At 36.2% G+C, this 16,880-nt stretch overlaps 1 protein-coding gene across 12 annotated transcripts in view; it reads right to left on the bottom strand.

Annotated features, from left to right (window-relative positions):
* Positions 1 to 16,880, bottom strand: part of MGA (MAX dimerization protein MGA) — a 158,529-nt gene that overhangs the window by 74,162 nt on the left and 67,487 nt on the right. For all 12 annotated transcript variants that reach the window (XM_061180455.1, XM_061180456.1, XM_061180458.1 and 9 more), the window contains exon 2: positions 12,041 to 13,171. In XM_061180455.1, coding sequence (XP_061036438.1) covers positions 12,041 to 13,104 — 1,064 coding nt within the window. In that variant the 5' untranslated portion in view covers positions 13,105 to 13,171. The remainder of the gene's footprint in view (positions 1 to 12,040; positions 13,172 to 16,880) is intronic.

Genomic DNA, 16,880 nt, shown 5'->3' on the forward strand with positions numbered 1-16,880 from the left:
CTTTACACTAACAACAACCTATCAGGAAGAAAAACTAAGGACTCAATCTCATTTACAACTGCATCAAAAAGAAATAAAATACCTAGGAATATATCTAACTAAGGAGGTAAAAGACCTGTACTCAGAAAACTATAAGACAGTGATGAAAAGAACTGAGACAACACCAACAGATGACAAGATATACCATGCTCATAGACTGGAAGAATTAATATTGTTAAAATGACTGTACTACCCAAGGCAATCTACAGATTGAGTGCAATCCCTATCAAAATACCAATGGCATTTTTCATAGAACCAGAAAAAATTACTCTAAATTTGTATGAAAACCCGAAAGACCCCACAGAGCCAAAACAATATTGAGAAACAAGAACAAACTGGAGGTACCATGATCCCTGATTTCAAACTATACTACAAAGCTATAGTCATCAAAACAGTAAGGTACTTGCACAAAAGTAGACACAGATCAATGGAACAGAATAGAGAGCCCAGAAATGAACCCACACTTACAGGGACATTTAATCTACAACACAGGAAGCAAGAATATACAATGGGGAAAAGACAGCCTTTTCAATAAATGGTGTTGAAAAAACCAGACAACTACATGCAAAAGAATCAAACTGGACTATTTTCTCACACAATATACAAAAATAAACTCAAAGTGGATTAAAGACTTAAAGATAAGACCTGAAATCATAAAACTCCTAGAAGAAAACATAGGCAGTGTTAGCAATATTTTTTACCCCAGTCTTAGCAATATTTTTTTGGATATGTCTCCTGGGGCAAGGGAAACAAAAGCAAAAACAGACAAATCGGACTACATCAAACTAAAAAGCTTTTGCACAGCTTCTGCACCATCAACAAATGAAAAGGCTGCCTAATGAATGAAAGAAGATATTCGCAAACAATTAAACAAATGGCTAATATTCAAAATATACAAAAATTCATTTAACTCAACATCAAAAAAAACAAGCAATCCAATCACAAAATGGACAGAGGACCTAAATAGACATACAAATGGGCAACAGGTACATGAAAAGATGCTCAACATCACTCATCATCAAGGAAATGCAAGTCAAATCCACAATGAGCTATCACCTCATACCTGTCAAAATGGATATTATCAAAAAGACAATAGATAACAAGTGCTGGAGAGAATGTGGAGAAAAGGAAACCCTCAGGCACTGTTGGTGAGTATGTAAAATGGTGCAGCCGCTATGGAAAACAGTATGGAGGTTCCTCACGAATTTAAAGATAGAACTGCCATAGCAATTGTCAAGCAATTCCACTTCTGGGTATTTTTCCAAAGAAAACAAAAACACTAATTTAAAAAGACATATGCACCCCTATGTTCATAGCAGCCTTACTCACAATGACCAAGATATGGAAGCAACCTAAGTGTCTATAAATAGGTAAATGGATAAAGAAGATGACAGATAGATGAATATTAGCCACAAAACAAGAATGAAATCTTGCCATTTGCAACAACATGGATGGACCTAGAGGATATTGTGCTAAGTGAAATAAGTCAGACTAAAAAGACAAATACTGCATGATTTCACTTATATGTGGAATCTAAAAAACAAGTGAACAAATGTAACAAAACAAAAACAGAGTCACAGATCTAGAGAAGAAACAGATGGTTACCAGAGGAGGGGAGGGTGGGGGGAATGAATGAAATAAGTGAGGGAAATTAAAAGAGGTACAAACTTCCAGTTACAAAATAAATGAGTCACAGGGATGTAATGTACAGTGCAGGAAATACAGCCAATAATAATGTAATATCTTCGCATGCTGACAGATGGTAAGTAGATTTATAATGATAATCACTTTGTAACGTATAGAAATATCAAATCACCCTAAGCTACACGCCAGAACGAACATATTGTTGTAGGTCTATTATACTTCAAAACAAACTCAGAAAGAAATCAGATTTGTGGTTACTGGAGGCGGGGGAATGGGAAATTGGATGATGGTGGTGAAAAGGTATAAACTTCCAGTTAGAAAATAAATAAGCACTAGACTTATAATGTACAACATGATTAATAACACTGCCGTATGTTATACATTAAAGTTACTCTGAGAGTAAATCCTAAGAGTTCTCATCACAACGCCCGCCTCAAAATAATCTCAGCTCGCAAATCAAGCTTGCATATGTAAGACAAAGTTTGCATACAGCTAAATACCACTTTCAGACATGATGATAATGCTATTTCCTGGAGCATGCATGTCAAGTTGTTTTTTTCCCTTCAGTAACAAGGATACTGATGCACTCATAAATCTGAACCATTTTCTTAACTCATTAAGATCAGAAGCTTATAATACCACATGTAGCACCAAAAACCACTGTCTATAACAAAGAAATACACATGACTCTTTCAGCTAACAAACTCCTCACCCTGGCCTCCAAAGTAATTTTAAAAGTAAATCCTCCATCATCCAAGGATAGATTAAACTGCTTTTGGATAATGAGGGTAAAAATACTGGTGTTGCCAAAAAATTCCTAGAAGAGAACACAGGCAAAACATTCTCTGACATAAATCATACCAATGTTTTCTTAGGTCAGTCTCCCAAGGCAATAGAAATAAAAGCAAAAATAAACAAATGGGACCTAATCAAACTTAAAAGCTTTTGTACAGCAAAGGAAACCATAAACAAAACAAAGAGACAACCTATGGACTGGGAGAAAATATTTGCAAATGATGTGACCAACAAGGACTTAATTTCCAAAATATACAAACAGCTCACACAACTCAATAACAAAAACAAACAACCCAACTGAAAAACGGACAAAAGACCTAAATAGAACTTTCTCCGAAGAAGACATACAGATGGCCAACAGGGACATGAAAAGATGCTCAACACCACTAATTATTAGAGAAATGCAAATCAAAACCACAATGAGGTATCAACTCACACCAGTCAGAAAGGCCATCATTAAAAAGTCTACAAATAACAAACGCTGGAGAGGGTGTGGAGCAAAGGGAACCCTCCTACACTGTTAGTGGGAACGTAAATTAGTGCAGCCACTATGGAAAACAATATGGAGGTTCCTCAATAAACTAAAAATAGAGTTGTCATAGGATCCAGCAAGCCCACTCCTGAGCAGCTATCTGGACAAAACTATAATTCAAAAAGATACATGCACCCCATGTTCACAGCAGCACTATTCACAACAGCCAAGACATGAAAACAACCTAAATGTCCATCGACAGATGACTGGACAAAGAAAATGTGGTACATATAATACATAATGGAATACTACTCAGCCATAAAAAAAGGAATGAAATAATGCCATTTGCAGCAACATGGATGCAACCAGAGATTATCATACTAAGTGAAGTAAGTCAGAAAGAGAAAGACAAACACCATATGATATCACATATGTGGAATCTAAAATATAACACAAATGAACTTACCCACAAAACAGAAACAGATTCACAGACATAGAAAACAGACTTGTGGTTGCCAAGGGGGAAAGAAGAAGGGGAGGGATGGATTGGGAGTTTGGGAGTAGCACATGCAAACTATTATGTACAGAATGGATAAACAACAAGGTCCCACTGGATAGCACTGTATATTCAATGTCCTGTGATAAACCATAATAGAAAAGAATGTGAAAAAGAATGTACATATATAACTGAATCGCTTTGCTGTACAATAGAAATTAAACACTAAATCAACTATCCTTCAATAAAATCAATTCAAAAAAATACTGGTGTTGAAGTGTTTCAATTTTTTTAAATTATACTGGGTAATCAAGATGATTACACACTGGGTGGCATCCTCTAGTTGCAACTGCCAAAAAACAAAAACAAAACCACAGTGAAAAGCATAAACTGAAAACCACTTTCCCCCTTGACAGAATAAAAGAAAAACCTGTTCACTGCTTGAGTAACATCCACTCTACCTGTCAACAACCCTTAGAAAACAGCAAAGCACTAACTTTCCCATGAACAAGTTGGGGAACTCATGAATGTGGGGATTCCAAACTCAAAGAATAGTAGCTGTTAATGGGATATGAATTAAGTGAGAAAAGGAAGGTAAAAGAAAAGTACTGGGCTGGGATATACTTCTACCGAACTTGGGTTTTAACATTCAAATAAGGCAAGTTTCCAGCTGCACACGTAAGGAGTTTAGAAATAGCCACTATGTCCTAACAAGTGAAAAGTTAAACGGACTGAAAAATCAACAACTCTTTTGAATCCACAAGAGACGGTGAGGAGACTTCCCTGGTGGTCCAGTGGTTAAAAATCCACCTTCCAACGCAGGGGACGCGGGTTCCATCCCTGGTCAGGGAACTAAGATCCCACGTGCAGCAGGGAAACTAAGCCTGTGCACTGCAACAAAGAGCCCACATGCTGCAACTAAGAACCAACACAGCCAAATAAATAAATAAATATTTTTTAAAAAGAAACAAAGAAAAGGAAAGAAAAGAAACAAGCCAGGTTTCACACAGGCTTCTCCATTTAAAAAAAAAAAAAGGAGAAAGAGAGACAGTGAGAGTACAGTGCAAACTGCTGAAAACAGTCAGGTGGATACAGGGGATCATGGTTGGAGCAGTAACTGACAATGGAAACCACCTTGGGAACCAGTGCCAGGGTATAAAAACCTGAACTGTAACTGGAGTTGCTGGAGGCTCAATGTAGACAAGCCTGGGTTTAAAACTCCAGGGGTACCCAGTTATAGGGGTGCTCCCACATTTCTGTAAGTTTTCCACCAGGAGCTAGACTAGGTTCTCACAGTAAATATTCCCTCGTGAGAAAAATCCTGGGCCGGGGGGGGGTCAGTCTCTGTTACTTTTAACAACAAAGCCTAACCTCTGGAAAAATTAGTTAACCAGAGTCTAACTTGGTGGGTTTTATCAGAGCCTAACTGACCTGGGGAAAGGAGATATCCAACTCCAGCCTACTCTAGCCAATCCTGTCCAACTTAAGGGGGCAAGAAGGAATATGAGAAGTACTTGTGAAGTTCACAGTCCAGAGGCACAGACTCATTAAAAAACTGAGACCTAACCATAGGACTAAAGAACACCTCCCTTTCCCTCACATCCATGCCTTACCATAACATTATTAAAGGCCTATTTACAGCACTTCCTTTTACCTAACACATCATGTCCAGCTGTCAAGAAAAAATTACAAAGCATACTAAAAGGCAAAAAAACAGAATTTGAAGACAGAGCAATCATCAAAATTATCATACTGGGATGTTGAAATTACCAGACTGGGAATTTATAACTATGATTAACATACTAAGGATTCTAATAAATAAAGAGACAACATGCAAGAACAGACATGCAATGTAAGCAGAGAAATGAAAATCCTAAGAAAAACAAAAAGAGACGCTAAAGATCAAAAACATGGTAAAAGAAATGAAGAATGCCTTTGATGGGCTTATTAGTAGACTAGACACGGCTGAGGAAACAATCTCTGAGCTTGAAGATACAGCAACAGAAACCTCCAAAACTGAAAAGGAAAGAAAACAAAGGCTGAAAAGAACAGAATATCCAAGGACTGTGGGACAACTACAAAAGATGCAACATACGCATAATGTGAGTATCAGAAGAAGAGAGGAACAGAAGAAATATTTAAAACAATGATGACTGAGATTTCCCCAAATTAATGTCAGACATCAAACCACAGAACCAGAAGCTCACAGGACACCAAGAAGGGTAACTACCAAAAGACTATATGTAGTGGTGCCATTTTTAAACTACAGAAAATCAAAGATAAATAAAATGTACTAAAAGAAGCCAGAAGAAAAAACACCTTACCTACAGAAGAACAAAGATAAGAATTCTATCCAACTTCTCCTCAGAAACCACAGAATCAAAAAGAGTGAAATATTATAAGTATTCAGAGAGTAAAACACCAACCTAGAATTCTGTACCCTGCAAAATTAAAGGAGAAATAAAGACTTTCAGAAACAAAAATTAACAGAATTTGTTGCCAGTTGATCTGACTTGCAAGAAATATTAAAAGAAGTTCTTCAAACAAATGTAAAATAACACAGGTCAAACTCAGATCTCCATAAAGAACGAGGAAGAAATAAGTGAATGCAAAATAAAACCTTTCTTTTGTTGTTGTTCTTAGTTGGTCTAATAGGTAACAATTTGTTCAAAATAATAATAGCAACAATACGTTTGATTACTTACGTATATATCACATATACATATTTATACATAAGTGAAATGAATGATGGCAGTGATACAAAGAACAGGAGAGAGGATTTACAAACTACCTGTGAACCAATATAGTGTTATCTAAAAATGGACTTGGGTTAAGTTGTAAATGTATATTCAAACCATACAGTAACCACTAAAAAGAGCTAAAGTATAACTGATATGCTAAGAAGAGAAAGAAAACCAATCATATAAAACGCTCAACTAAAACCACAAAAGGCAAATAAAGAGTGGAAAACAAAAACAGAAACAAAGAACAAGGACAAAAGAAAAACTGTAACAAATATGGTAGATATTAATCCAACTATTTCAATAATCACTTTGAATGTCAACAGTCTAAATGCACCAGTCAGAATGGATCAAAAAACAAGACCCAGGGCTTCCCTGGTGGCGCAGTGGTTAAGAATCCACCTGCCAATGCAGGGGATACGGGTTCGATCCCTGGTCCGGGAAGATACCACATGCCGCGGAGCAACTAAGCCCGTGCGCCACAACTACTGAACCTGTGCTCTAGAGCCCACAAGCCACAACTACTGAGCCCGTGTGCCACAACTACTGAAGCCCGAGCGCCTAGAGCCCGTGCTCTGCAAAGAGAAGCCACTGCAATAAGAAGCCCGCACACTGCAACGAAGAGTAGCCCCCGCTTGCCGTAACTAGAGAAAGCCCGTGCACAGCAACGAAGACCCAACACAGCCAAAAATAAATAAATAAAATAAATAAATTTTTAAAAAAACAAGACCCAATTACATGTTATCTGTAAAACCCACTTTAAATATAAAGACACATAAAAATTCAAAGTAAATGGATAGAGAAAAATACATCATGCTAACACTAATCAACAAAAAGCAGGAGTAGCTATTTTTTTTTTTTTTTTTTTTAGGAGTAGCTATTTTAATTTCAGACAGAATAGACTTAAAAGTAATGAAAGTTATCAGGGATAACGAAGGACGTTACATAATGATAAAGGGTCAATCTTCCAAGAAGACATAACAATCCTTAACATATATGTGCCCCAAAACAGAGTAGCAACCTACATGAGGCAAAAACTAAAAGAAATACAAGGAGAAACGGATGAATCTACTATTAGAGACTGAAACACATCAGAAATGGACAGATCCAGCAGGAAGAAAGTCAGTAGGGACATAATGGAATTCAGTTAAGCCATCAATTAACTAGATATAATTGACATGTATAGACTACTTCAACAACAGCAGAATACACGTTCTTCTCAAGTTAACATGGAACATTCACCAAGCTAAACCACATTCTGGACCAGAAAACACATCTTAAAAAACTTAAAAGACTATAATGGAATTAAACTAGAAATCACTGACAGAAAAATAACAAAAATCCCAAAGTAACTGATTAAACAACACACTTCTAAATAACACATGGGTCAAAGAAAAAATCTCGAGAGAAATTTTTAAATATTCTGAACTAAGTGAAAATATAAATACAATTTATCAAAATTTGTGGGACACAGAGAAAGCAGTGCTTACAAAGAAACATAGCACTGAACGCATATATTAGAAAAGAAGGAAGATCTAAAATCAATACTCTAAGTTTCCACCTTAAGAAATTAGAAAAAGAAGAGCAAATTAAATCCAAAGTGAGCAGCAGAAAAGAAATAAGAATCAGGGCAGAAATCAATGAAATTGAAAACAGAAAAAATCAGTAGATAAAAATCAATAAAACCAAAAGCTGATTTTTTAAACTTTTTATTGATTTTTTTAATTGATCTTTTCAAAGATCAATAAAAAAAATCAATAAGCCTCTAGCCAGGCTAAGGAAAAAAGAGAGAAGACACAAATTACTATTATCAGAAATAAAAAGAGGGGGGACTTCCCTGGTGGCACAGTGGTTAAAAATCCACCTTCCAATGCAGGGGACGTGGGTTCGATCCCTAGTCAGGGAACTAGATCCCACATGCATAGCGCAACTATGAGTTTGCATGCCACAACTAAGGAGACCACCAGCCACAACTAAGACCTGGTGCAACCAAAATAAATAATAAAATAAATTAAATTTAAAAAAAGAAAAAGAGGGACACCACTACGGATCCCATGGACATCAAAAGGATAATAAAGGAATATATGAACAATTTTATGCCAACAAATTTGATACCCTAGATAAAATGAGCCAATTCCTTGAAAAACACAATCTTCCAAAGCTCACACAAGAAACAATCAAAATAGGCCTATATTTATTAAAGAAATTGAATCAATAAGGTTCCAAAACAGAAAGCACCAGGCCCAGATGGGTTCACTGGTAAAATTTCCCAAACATATGAGAAAGAAATGATACCAATTCTCTACAATCTCTTTCAGAAGATGGAGTAGTGGCAATACTTCCTGACTCCTTCTATGAAGCCAGCATAACCCCAATCCCAAAACCAGACAAAAACATTACAAGACAACTGCAGACCATTATTCCTCAAAAACATAAATGCAAAAATCCTCAACAAAATAAGAGCAAATCAAATAAAACATATAAAAAGAATTATACACCACGACCATGCGGGATTCATCCCAGGTATACGAGGCTGGTTCATTCAAAAATCAATTAACATAATCCATCACATCAATAAACCAGAAAAGAAAAAAAAAAGTCACATGATATCAACAGATTCAGAAAAAGCATTTGACAATATGCAACACCCATCCATGATAAAAACTCTCAGTAAATTAGCAATAGAAGGGAACTTCCTCAACTTAATCAAGAATACCTACAAAGGGAACTAAGATCCCGCACACGGCAAGGCACAGCCAAAAAAAAGAATATCTACAAAAAACCTAAAACAAACATCATACTTAATTGTGAGAAACTAGAAACTTTCCCACTAAGATCAGAAACAAGGCAAGGATGTCGCCTCTCATCACTCCTTTTCAGCATCATACTGGAAGTCCTAGTGAATGCAATAGGACAAGAAAAGGAAATAAAGGAATACAGATTTGAGAGAAAGAAAACTGTCTTGTTCATGAATGACATGATCGTCTAGGGAGAAAATCCAAAAGAATCTCCAAAAAACTTCTGGAACTAATAAGTGATTATAGCAAGGTTGCAGAATACAAGGATAAAGTACCAAAGTCAATTGCTTCCCTATATATCAACAGAGAACAAGTGGAATTTGAAGTTAAAAAAAACAATACCATTTACATTATCACCCCCAAATAGTGAAATACTGAGGTATAAATCTAATATGTGCAAGCTCAATATGGGGAAAATGACAATACTCTGATGAAAAAAATTAAAGAACTAAATAAATGGAGAGATAGTCAGTGTTCATGAATAGGAAGACTCAATACAGTTAAGATGTCAGTTCTTCCCAACTTGATCTATAGATTCAATGCAACCAAAATCAAAATCCCAGCAAGTCATTTTATAGATACTGATGAACTGATTCTCAAGTCTATATAAAGAAAAAGACCCAGAATAGCCAACACAATATGGAAGGAGAACAAAGTTGGAGGGCTAACACTACCCAGGCTCAAGACTTACTTAAAAAGCTACAGTAATCAAATCAGTGTAGTACTGGTGAAAGAACAAATAGGTCAATGGAACAGACTAGAGAGCCCACAAATAGACTCACATAAATAGAGTCAACTGATCTTTGACAAAGGAGCAAGGACAGTACAATGGAGCAAAGAGAGTCTTCTCAACAAATGGTGCTGGAACAGCAGGACATCCACATGCAAAGAAATGAACCTAGACGCAGACCTTCCAACTTTCACATAAATTAGTACAAAATGGATCATAAACCAAAATGTAAAACACAGAACTATAAGGATCCTAAAAGATAACCTAAGAGAAAACCTACATGATCTTAAATATGGCAATGACTTTTTAGATATGAAATCAAAGGCATGATCCATGAAGGAAATCATTGATAGGCTAAACTTCATTAAAATAATAAACTGCTTTGTGAAAGACAACAACAAGAGAATGAGAAGACAGACCACAGACTAGGAGAAAATATTTGCAAAACACATGTTATCCAAAATATACAAGGAACTGGGACTTCCCTGGTGGTCCTTAAGAATCCACCTTCCAATGCAGGGGACACGGGTTCGATCCCTGGTCGGGGAACTAAGATCCCACACGCCACGGGGCAACTAAGCCTGCACACAGCAACTACTGAGCCCACGCACTCTGCAGCTCGTGTGCCACAAGTAGAGAGAAGCCCGCGCGTTGCAACGACGATCCCGCGTGCCACAACTAAGACCCAAGGCAGCCCAAAAAACACCAAAATATATAAGGAACTCTTAAGACAACAGTAAAACAATCTGATTAGAAAATGGGCCAAAGACCTTAACAGACACCAAAAATGACATACAGATGGCAAATAAGCATATGAAAAGATGCACCACATCGTGTCATCAGGAAAAGGCAAATTTAAACAAGATACTACTACTACACACCTATTAGAAAGGCCAAAATCCAGAAAACTGACACCAAGTGCTGACAAGGATGCAGAGCAACAAGAACTCTCATTTCTGCAAAATGGTACAGCCACTTTGGAAGAGTTTGGCAGTTTCTTATAAACCTAAACATCACTGTTACCATACGATCTAGCAACCACGCTCTTTGGTATATACCCAAATGAACTGAAGACTTGGACATGGATGTTCGTGGCAGCTTCATTCATAATTGCCAAAACTGGGAAGCACCCAAGACGTCCTTCAGGAGGTGAATGAATAAATGAACTGGTACAACCAAACAAGGAAATATTATTCAGCACTGAAAAAAAATGTGCTATCAAGCCATGAATAGACATGAAGGAACCTTATATACATACTACTAAGTGAAAAAAGCCAATTTGAGAAGGTTACATACTGTATAATTCCAACTATATGAAATTCTGGACAAGGCAAAGCAGTGAGTAATAAAAAGGTAAAAGGTTGCCAGATGTGAAGGGGAAGGGGAATTAACAGGTGGAGAACAGAGGATTTCTAGGGCAATGAAAATACTCTGTATGATACTATGAGGGTAGATACATGTCATTACATATTTGTCCAAACCCACAGAATGTATATCACCAACAATGAACCCTTATGTAATCTACGGACTTTGGGTGATCATGATGCTTGGGTGATTATGATGCATCAATATAGGTTCATCAACTGACACAAATGTACCACTCTGGTGGGGAATGTTGCTAATGGGAACGGCAATGCATGTGTGGAGGCAGGGGCTGTATGGGAAATCTCTGTACTTTCCTCTCAATTTTGCTGCAAACCTAAATTGCTCTAAAAACATAAAGACTTTGATAAAAATAAATAAATAACACAAGTTCAAATTTAGAAAACATAAGAGTATATCATGCTATTTTAACATGTAATAACCTTCAGCTTATTTCTTAGTCAGGCAATTTATGGATTAGGATGTCCACAGGGCACAAAATTCTTATGTACTACATATAAACAACTTTACTTTAAATCTCTTCTGTGCCTCACTGGATAAGTTCTGTTTCAGTTATGATTTGGGGGTCATTCTTTCCCCTTCCCCAATCAATCAAGAGTTGTCTATACATACTGTACGTCAACTATATTTCAAAATTTTTTAAAAGTCATCTATATATATTAGCAAGGAACAGCCACACATGATTAACAAGTCTAAACCTAAAATCTAAATCTAAGGTCCCCATTCTGATAAGTCATCTAATTTGCCTACAATTCTGGATTGTGAACCCAATCAATATTCATTACAGAAAAATGAACTGTCAATTCACAGAATGTAAAAGCAACTGTGGTATATTTTATAGCGGCTTGCATTTATCAATGTCTAAAGTCAGCAGTCCTCACAATCAGTATTTTAAATTCAAACCTTCCTTTTATCTCTAAGAACAGAAAATCTGTTACCTACCTTTCAGAAACCTCTTGCTTCAACTGAGGAACTTCACCAAGTGCTGAATCAATATCCATGAAACCTAGAAAGTCTCGTTTTACATTAAGGGAAGGCTTCTCCAAACCCTTGCATGATGCTTCATGACCCCTCAATAAAGGATCCGAATCAGTTAGCTGTATCTCTGACCCCTCACCTTCTGTAAGATGGACCCGTTGACCAGGAGAACTGGGAACACTATTCCCTTCCTGGTCAGAGCTGTTCTTTTGCTTTCCATCTCTCTGGGGCTTACTATTCAGCCCATCATCTCGGAAGCCTTTAGCAAATGGATTGTAATCTATTTTCAACTGGGTAATCTGAATGTTTTGATAAGCTGTTACTGCAAAGAATTCAGTCTGTGGGAAGGTAAAAGTGTGGACACCAGGGCCATTTAATTGTATCACTTCGGTAGCCTTCTCTGCAGGCACCAAATGAAGCCTCGGCAGGTAGCGATGCATAGAGTGCAAGATAATATGCCCTTCTTGGTCCAGTGTATTGTTGGTAAGTTTGAGTTTATAGAAGGATACTGGTTGATGCATCCAATAATGACCTGTGGAAGGAGATTCTGGATGAATAAAAACCCTCCCCAAAACATGGGGCTCAGCCTTCCCACTGGGCTCCCACCAGCGACCATTCCATTTATAACGATGGTTATCCACGGGAGATATATCCATGACGAGGATATATTTCATATTTGAATCTAAACCTGTTATCCAATAACGACAGTAAGGAAACATGCGTCTTCCCTGCTTGGTCAGGATCATCTCTGTGCTTCGATGATAGAATTCATTCCACATACTATTGTTATCCAAGGTGACAGTGATTCCTCCTACAGTACAATCAGCTGGAAGGCAAATCTTTCCCTTAGATTTTCCTGGTGATGAAACACTGCTAGCCAAAGCACAGGCATCCCGATTAGTAACCAAAATTCCTTGATCAGTTTTGCCATTTCCTGGCTGTTTTAGGATGACAAAGAAGGTAGGTGCTGCTCCTGCCACTGTCCCACCATCTTGATTAGCCAATATAATCTGCTGTTTCTCCTCCATGATTCCAGTGGGAAAATCAGTAGTAAGATAACTATAGTTACCACATAATCACAATGGCCTTCCCAGCCTAAAAAACAAGCAAAAAAACACTTTAATCAACTGAACATTTATTTTGTTAACAAAAATACAAGAATGATTACATTACCCCCAAAATACATTCCTAAATTTTTCTAAGACTTTGCTTCTACCTTTCTCTCAATCACTGTGAAGATACTAATTCTGGAATATTTGATTATCTTTTTAAAGTTCATTTTAATCTAATTAGTTAAATTACTCATATCCCAATCCTCCAATAATTCACTATACATACTACAGTCTCACATAAAAACAAAAAGTGTACATTCATTTTAGAAAAACTACATGAAAGTATAAAAGTATACAGATCTGGAACTTCCCTGGTGGCACAGTGGTTAAGAATCTGCCTGCCAATGCAAGGGAAGATCCCTAGTTGGGGAAGATCCCACTTCCCACAGAGCCACCAAGCCCGTGTGCCACAACTACTGAGCCCAAGCGCCACAACTACTGAGCCCAAGCGCCACAACTACTGAAGCCCGTGTGCTCTAAGGGCCCGCATGCTGCAACTACAGGGCCTGCATGCTGCAACTACTGAAGCCCGCGCACCTAGAGCCCGTGCTCTGCAACGAGAGAAGCCACTGCAATGAGCAGCCCGCGCACCGAAACGAAGAACAGCCCCTGCTCACCACAAATAGAGAAAGGCTGCGTGCAGCAACAAAGACCCAACGCAGCCAAAAGAAAATAATTAATTAATTTAAAAATAAAATAAATGCCTTAGTTTTTAGAAAAGAAAAGTATACAGACTTAAAGAGATTAAATTGGAAAGTTATTTTCATTTTAAAAGCATCCTGATACTTAATGAATTAATTTGCCAGAGAATTCCATTACACAGCAAGTTCTCCTGAGATGAGTAAAAATTAACAAATTTACATGTTATCTTTGTATAGGATCAACTCTTATTATGGTACTGGCATGAGTTCATACATAAGTAAAAAGCTATTTAACTTGTTAGTACATACATTTAAAGAAACCATGACAAATCACTGGAACTTACTAGGAAAGAAACAGTTGGCTCCACACCTCAGACCTTACACTGAAAAAAATTCCAGACAGACCAAACATTTAAATCCCACCCCACCCCGTCTCAGTGTAATTTTTTTTTAATTCTTAAAGAAGTCTTTGAGAAAAGCTTTTTGATAATAAGTAGGACACAAAACCTAGAAGTCAATAAGACGACAGAATTTTTGATAAATTCAAAATCATGTAAATTTGTTTTTAACATGACAAAAACCATCCATGCAAAATAAAAAACAAATGCCTAACTGGAAAACTATATTTGCAACTTATATCATAAAGAACTCATTTCCCTAATATCAAAAGGTATCTTTTTATACAAATCAACAAGACAAAAAATCTAACAGAAAAATGGGCAAAGAATAGGAAAAGCAAATGGTTATGAAAACGTACATAGTCTCGGAATAGAGGAAATTAAAGTTGCCCTAAAATACTGGTTTTTACCCTATCAGAACGGCAAAAATCAAAGTTTGGCAGAGGTGTTGTGAAGGGTGTACGTCAACCAGCATTCTCATCTAACCAGCTGCTGAGAGTGTAAGATGACAGAATCTAAGAGGATAACATGAAAGTACCAAAAGTACAAATGCATACATCCCATGAAACAGTAGTTCTTCTAGGACTTTATCTTATATACACGTGTGCAAATACCGCATACACACCAGTGATAAATGGTGGTACAACGACAGAGTGGAATATTCTCCAGCTAGAAAAGAATTATAAACTTTATGGACTCATACAAAATTATCTACAAGATATATTAAGAGCATAAAGTTCAAAAGAATTGTAGACTATGCTACATACTTCTATAAAGTTTAAACAAAGAAAAAGCCAAAGAAAAAAATCAGTATGTATGTATTTGCTTGACACAGACTATCTGTAAAGACAAAAAAGGAACTGGTAGTATTGGCTTTATCAAGGGAAAACAGGGTGGCTGGAAGAATACATATTCTGACACTTTCTAAATTTTGTATCTTGTAAACATACAACCAATTTAAAAAAAAAAAAAACTAAATTAGTTAATTCATAAAAGTTACAAGAAAAACGCCACATATATCGTATGATTCCATTTACATGAAATGTCCAGAATAGGTAAATCTACAGAAAGTAGATCCATAGTTGACAGGGAAAAGGGAGAGGAATAATTGGGACAATTGCTAATTGGCATGGGGTTTCTTTTGGGGGTGATGGAAATGTTCAGGAACTAAAAACCACTTAAATGTATCCTTTAAAATGGTGAATTTTATGTTATGTGAATTCTATCTCAATAAAATGTTTTAAAGAAATCTCAGATTGTTACATTCAACTAAACTGATGTGCTAAAATAAATTACCTAAATATTCTACAAGATGTAAAGCTATCACCAATTAGCTTTTATACAAAAAAGGAAAATGTTACATCACTACTTGTTTAAAGTGGGTCAGTAATTTTGACTAATCAAATTGAGCCACTTATTGGTGCTCCTCATTATAAGTCTAATTTTACTTTTCATCAGAACTACTAACAAGCAGCAAAAGCATCTGATCTGAATTTCACATCTTCTTACAGGGCTGGTCACATTAAGTCCAAAACTTAAAATATTCATTAGCCTGAAGATAATATTTTAAAAATCAAGGCTTAAAAAAAGGTTGGCTATTGTTTTGTATTATGGCTAAATGTGAAAATAGAAACGCACTTTCTGACACCACTGTACTAATACCCAGGAAAGATGAAAAAAGAATCTCTCCTCCGATTTGGAGTTAAAGAGATAGATAAAATTTAGAGTGATTCTTTTCAAAAGCTTCCTCAGGCTTAAGGCAATTAGGTTTATTGGTTTCCTAAAACTACCAAGTTTAAGTAACACCTATCTGAGACCAATAAAACAAAATTTAAACAGACTGAGAAGTCACAAATAAACTGACTTTATAAAAATAGTAAAGTTCAGAAAATTCACAAAAACCAATCCTCTAAAATTATGTATATATCAAATAACACAAACTCCTAATCCTGTATTTAGTCCATAAAGCTCAAAATTTTGTTACAAATCAAGTATTTTTGTAAGCAATTATGCAAAAACACTCTCATGAAGTGCATTTAAATATGGCACGCAGCGAAGAAGTATCTGAAAAATTTTTTTAGCTATCCCAAACCTATGAAGACATTATAGGGTTCAGAATATCTTAAACATTATCTTCTATAATATTAAATTCTTGATTTTCAGATCATTTTTACAGGCAAAACTGGGGCAAAGAAGTTTTAACCAATCACTAGCTTTTAAAAATTAATCTATGAAATATCAAAGATTCTACTGACAGAAATCCAGTTTACTGTTAGAGACTGTACTGAAGTAAACTTTATACTTACGTTATATACACACATTTCAAAATTTTCCTTTCATCTAAACAGAAAAATTAAGTGCAGAAGAGTCAGACTGCCCTATCTGCACTCTGTACACAGGTAACTAATAAATGTAAAAATTGTATTAAGAGGAAAAAAAAGTTAGAACTTTCAGACTTTTGACTTGTATAAGGTCTTTTTTTAATCCTCCAGTCAAGTTATTCCAGGAGTTGATCAAAATGTATAAAACCAAAAACCTAATTTACGAACAAAACAATCTCTATCTTGAGCCATACATTGCTACTGGTTTACAAACAAGTAATAAAATTTTATTCCACAACAATCTTTAAGCACAGATTTCACTTCACTATAAG

Source organism: Eubalaena glacialis, chromosome 2 (genome assembly GCF_028564815.1).
Source record: "Eubalaena glacialis isolate mEubGla1 chromosome 2, mEubGla1.1.hap2.+ XY, whole genome shotgun sequence".
In the NCBI taxonomy this organism is placed as follows: Eukaryota; Metazoa; Chordata; class Mammalia; order Artiodactyla; family Balaenidae; genus Eubalaena; species Eubalaena glacialis.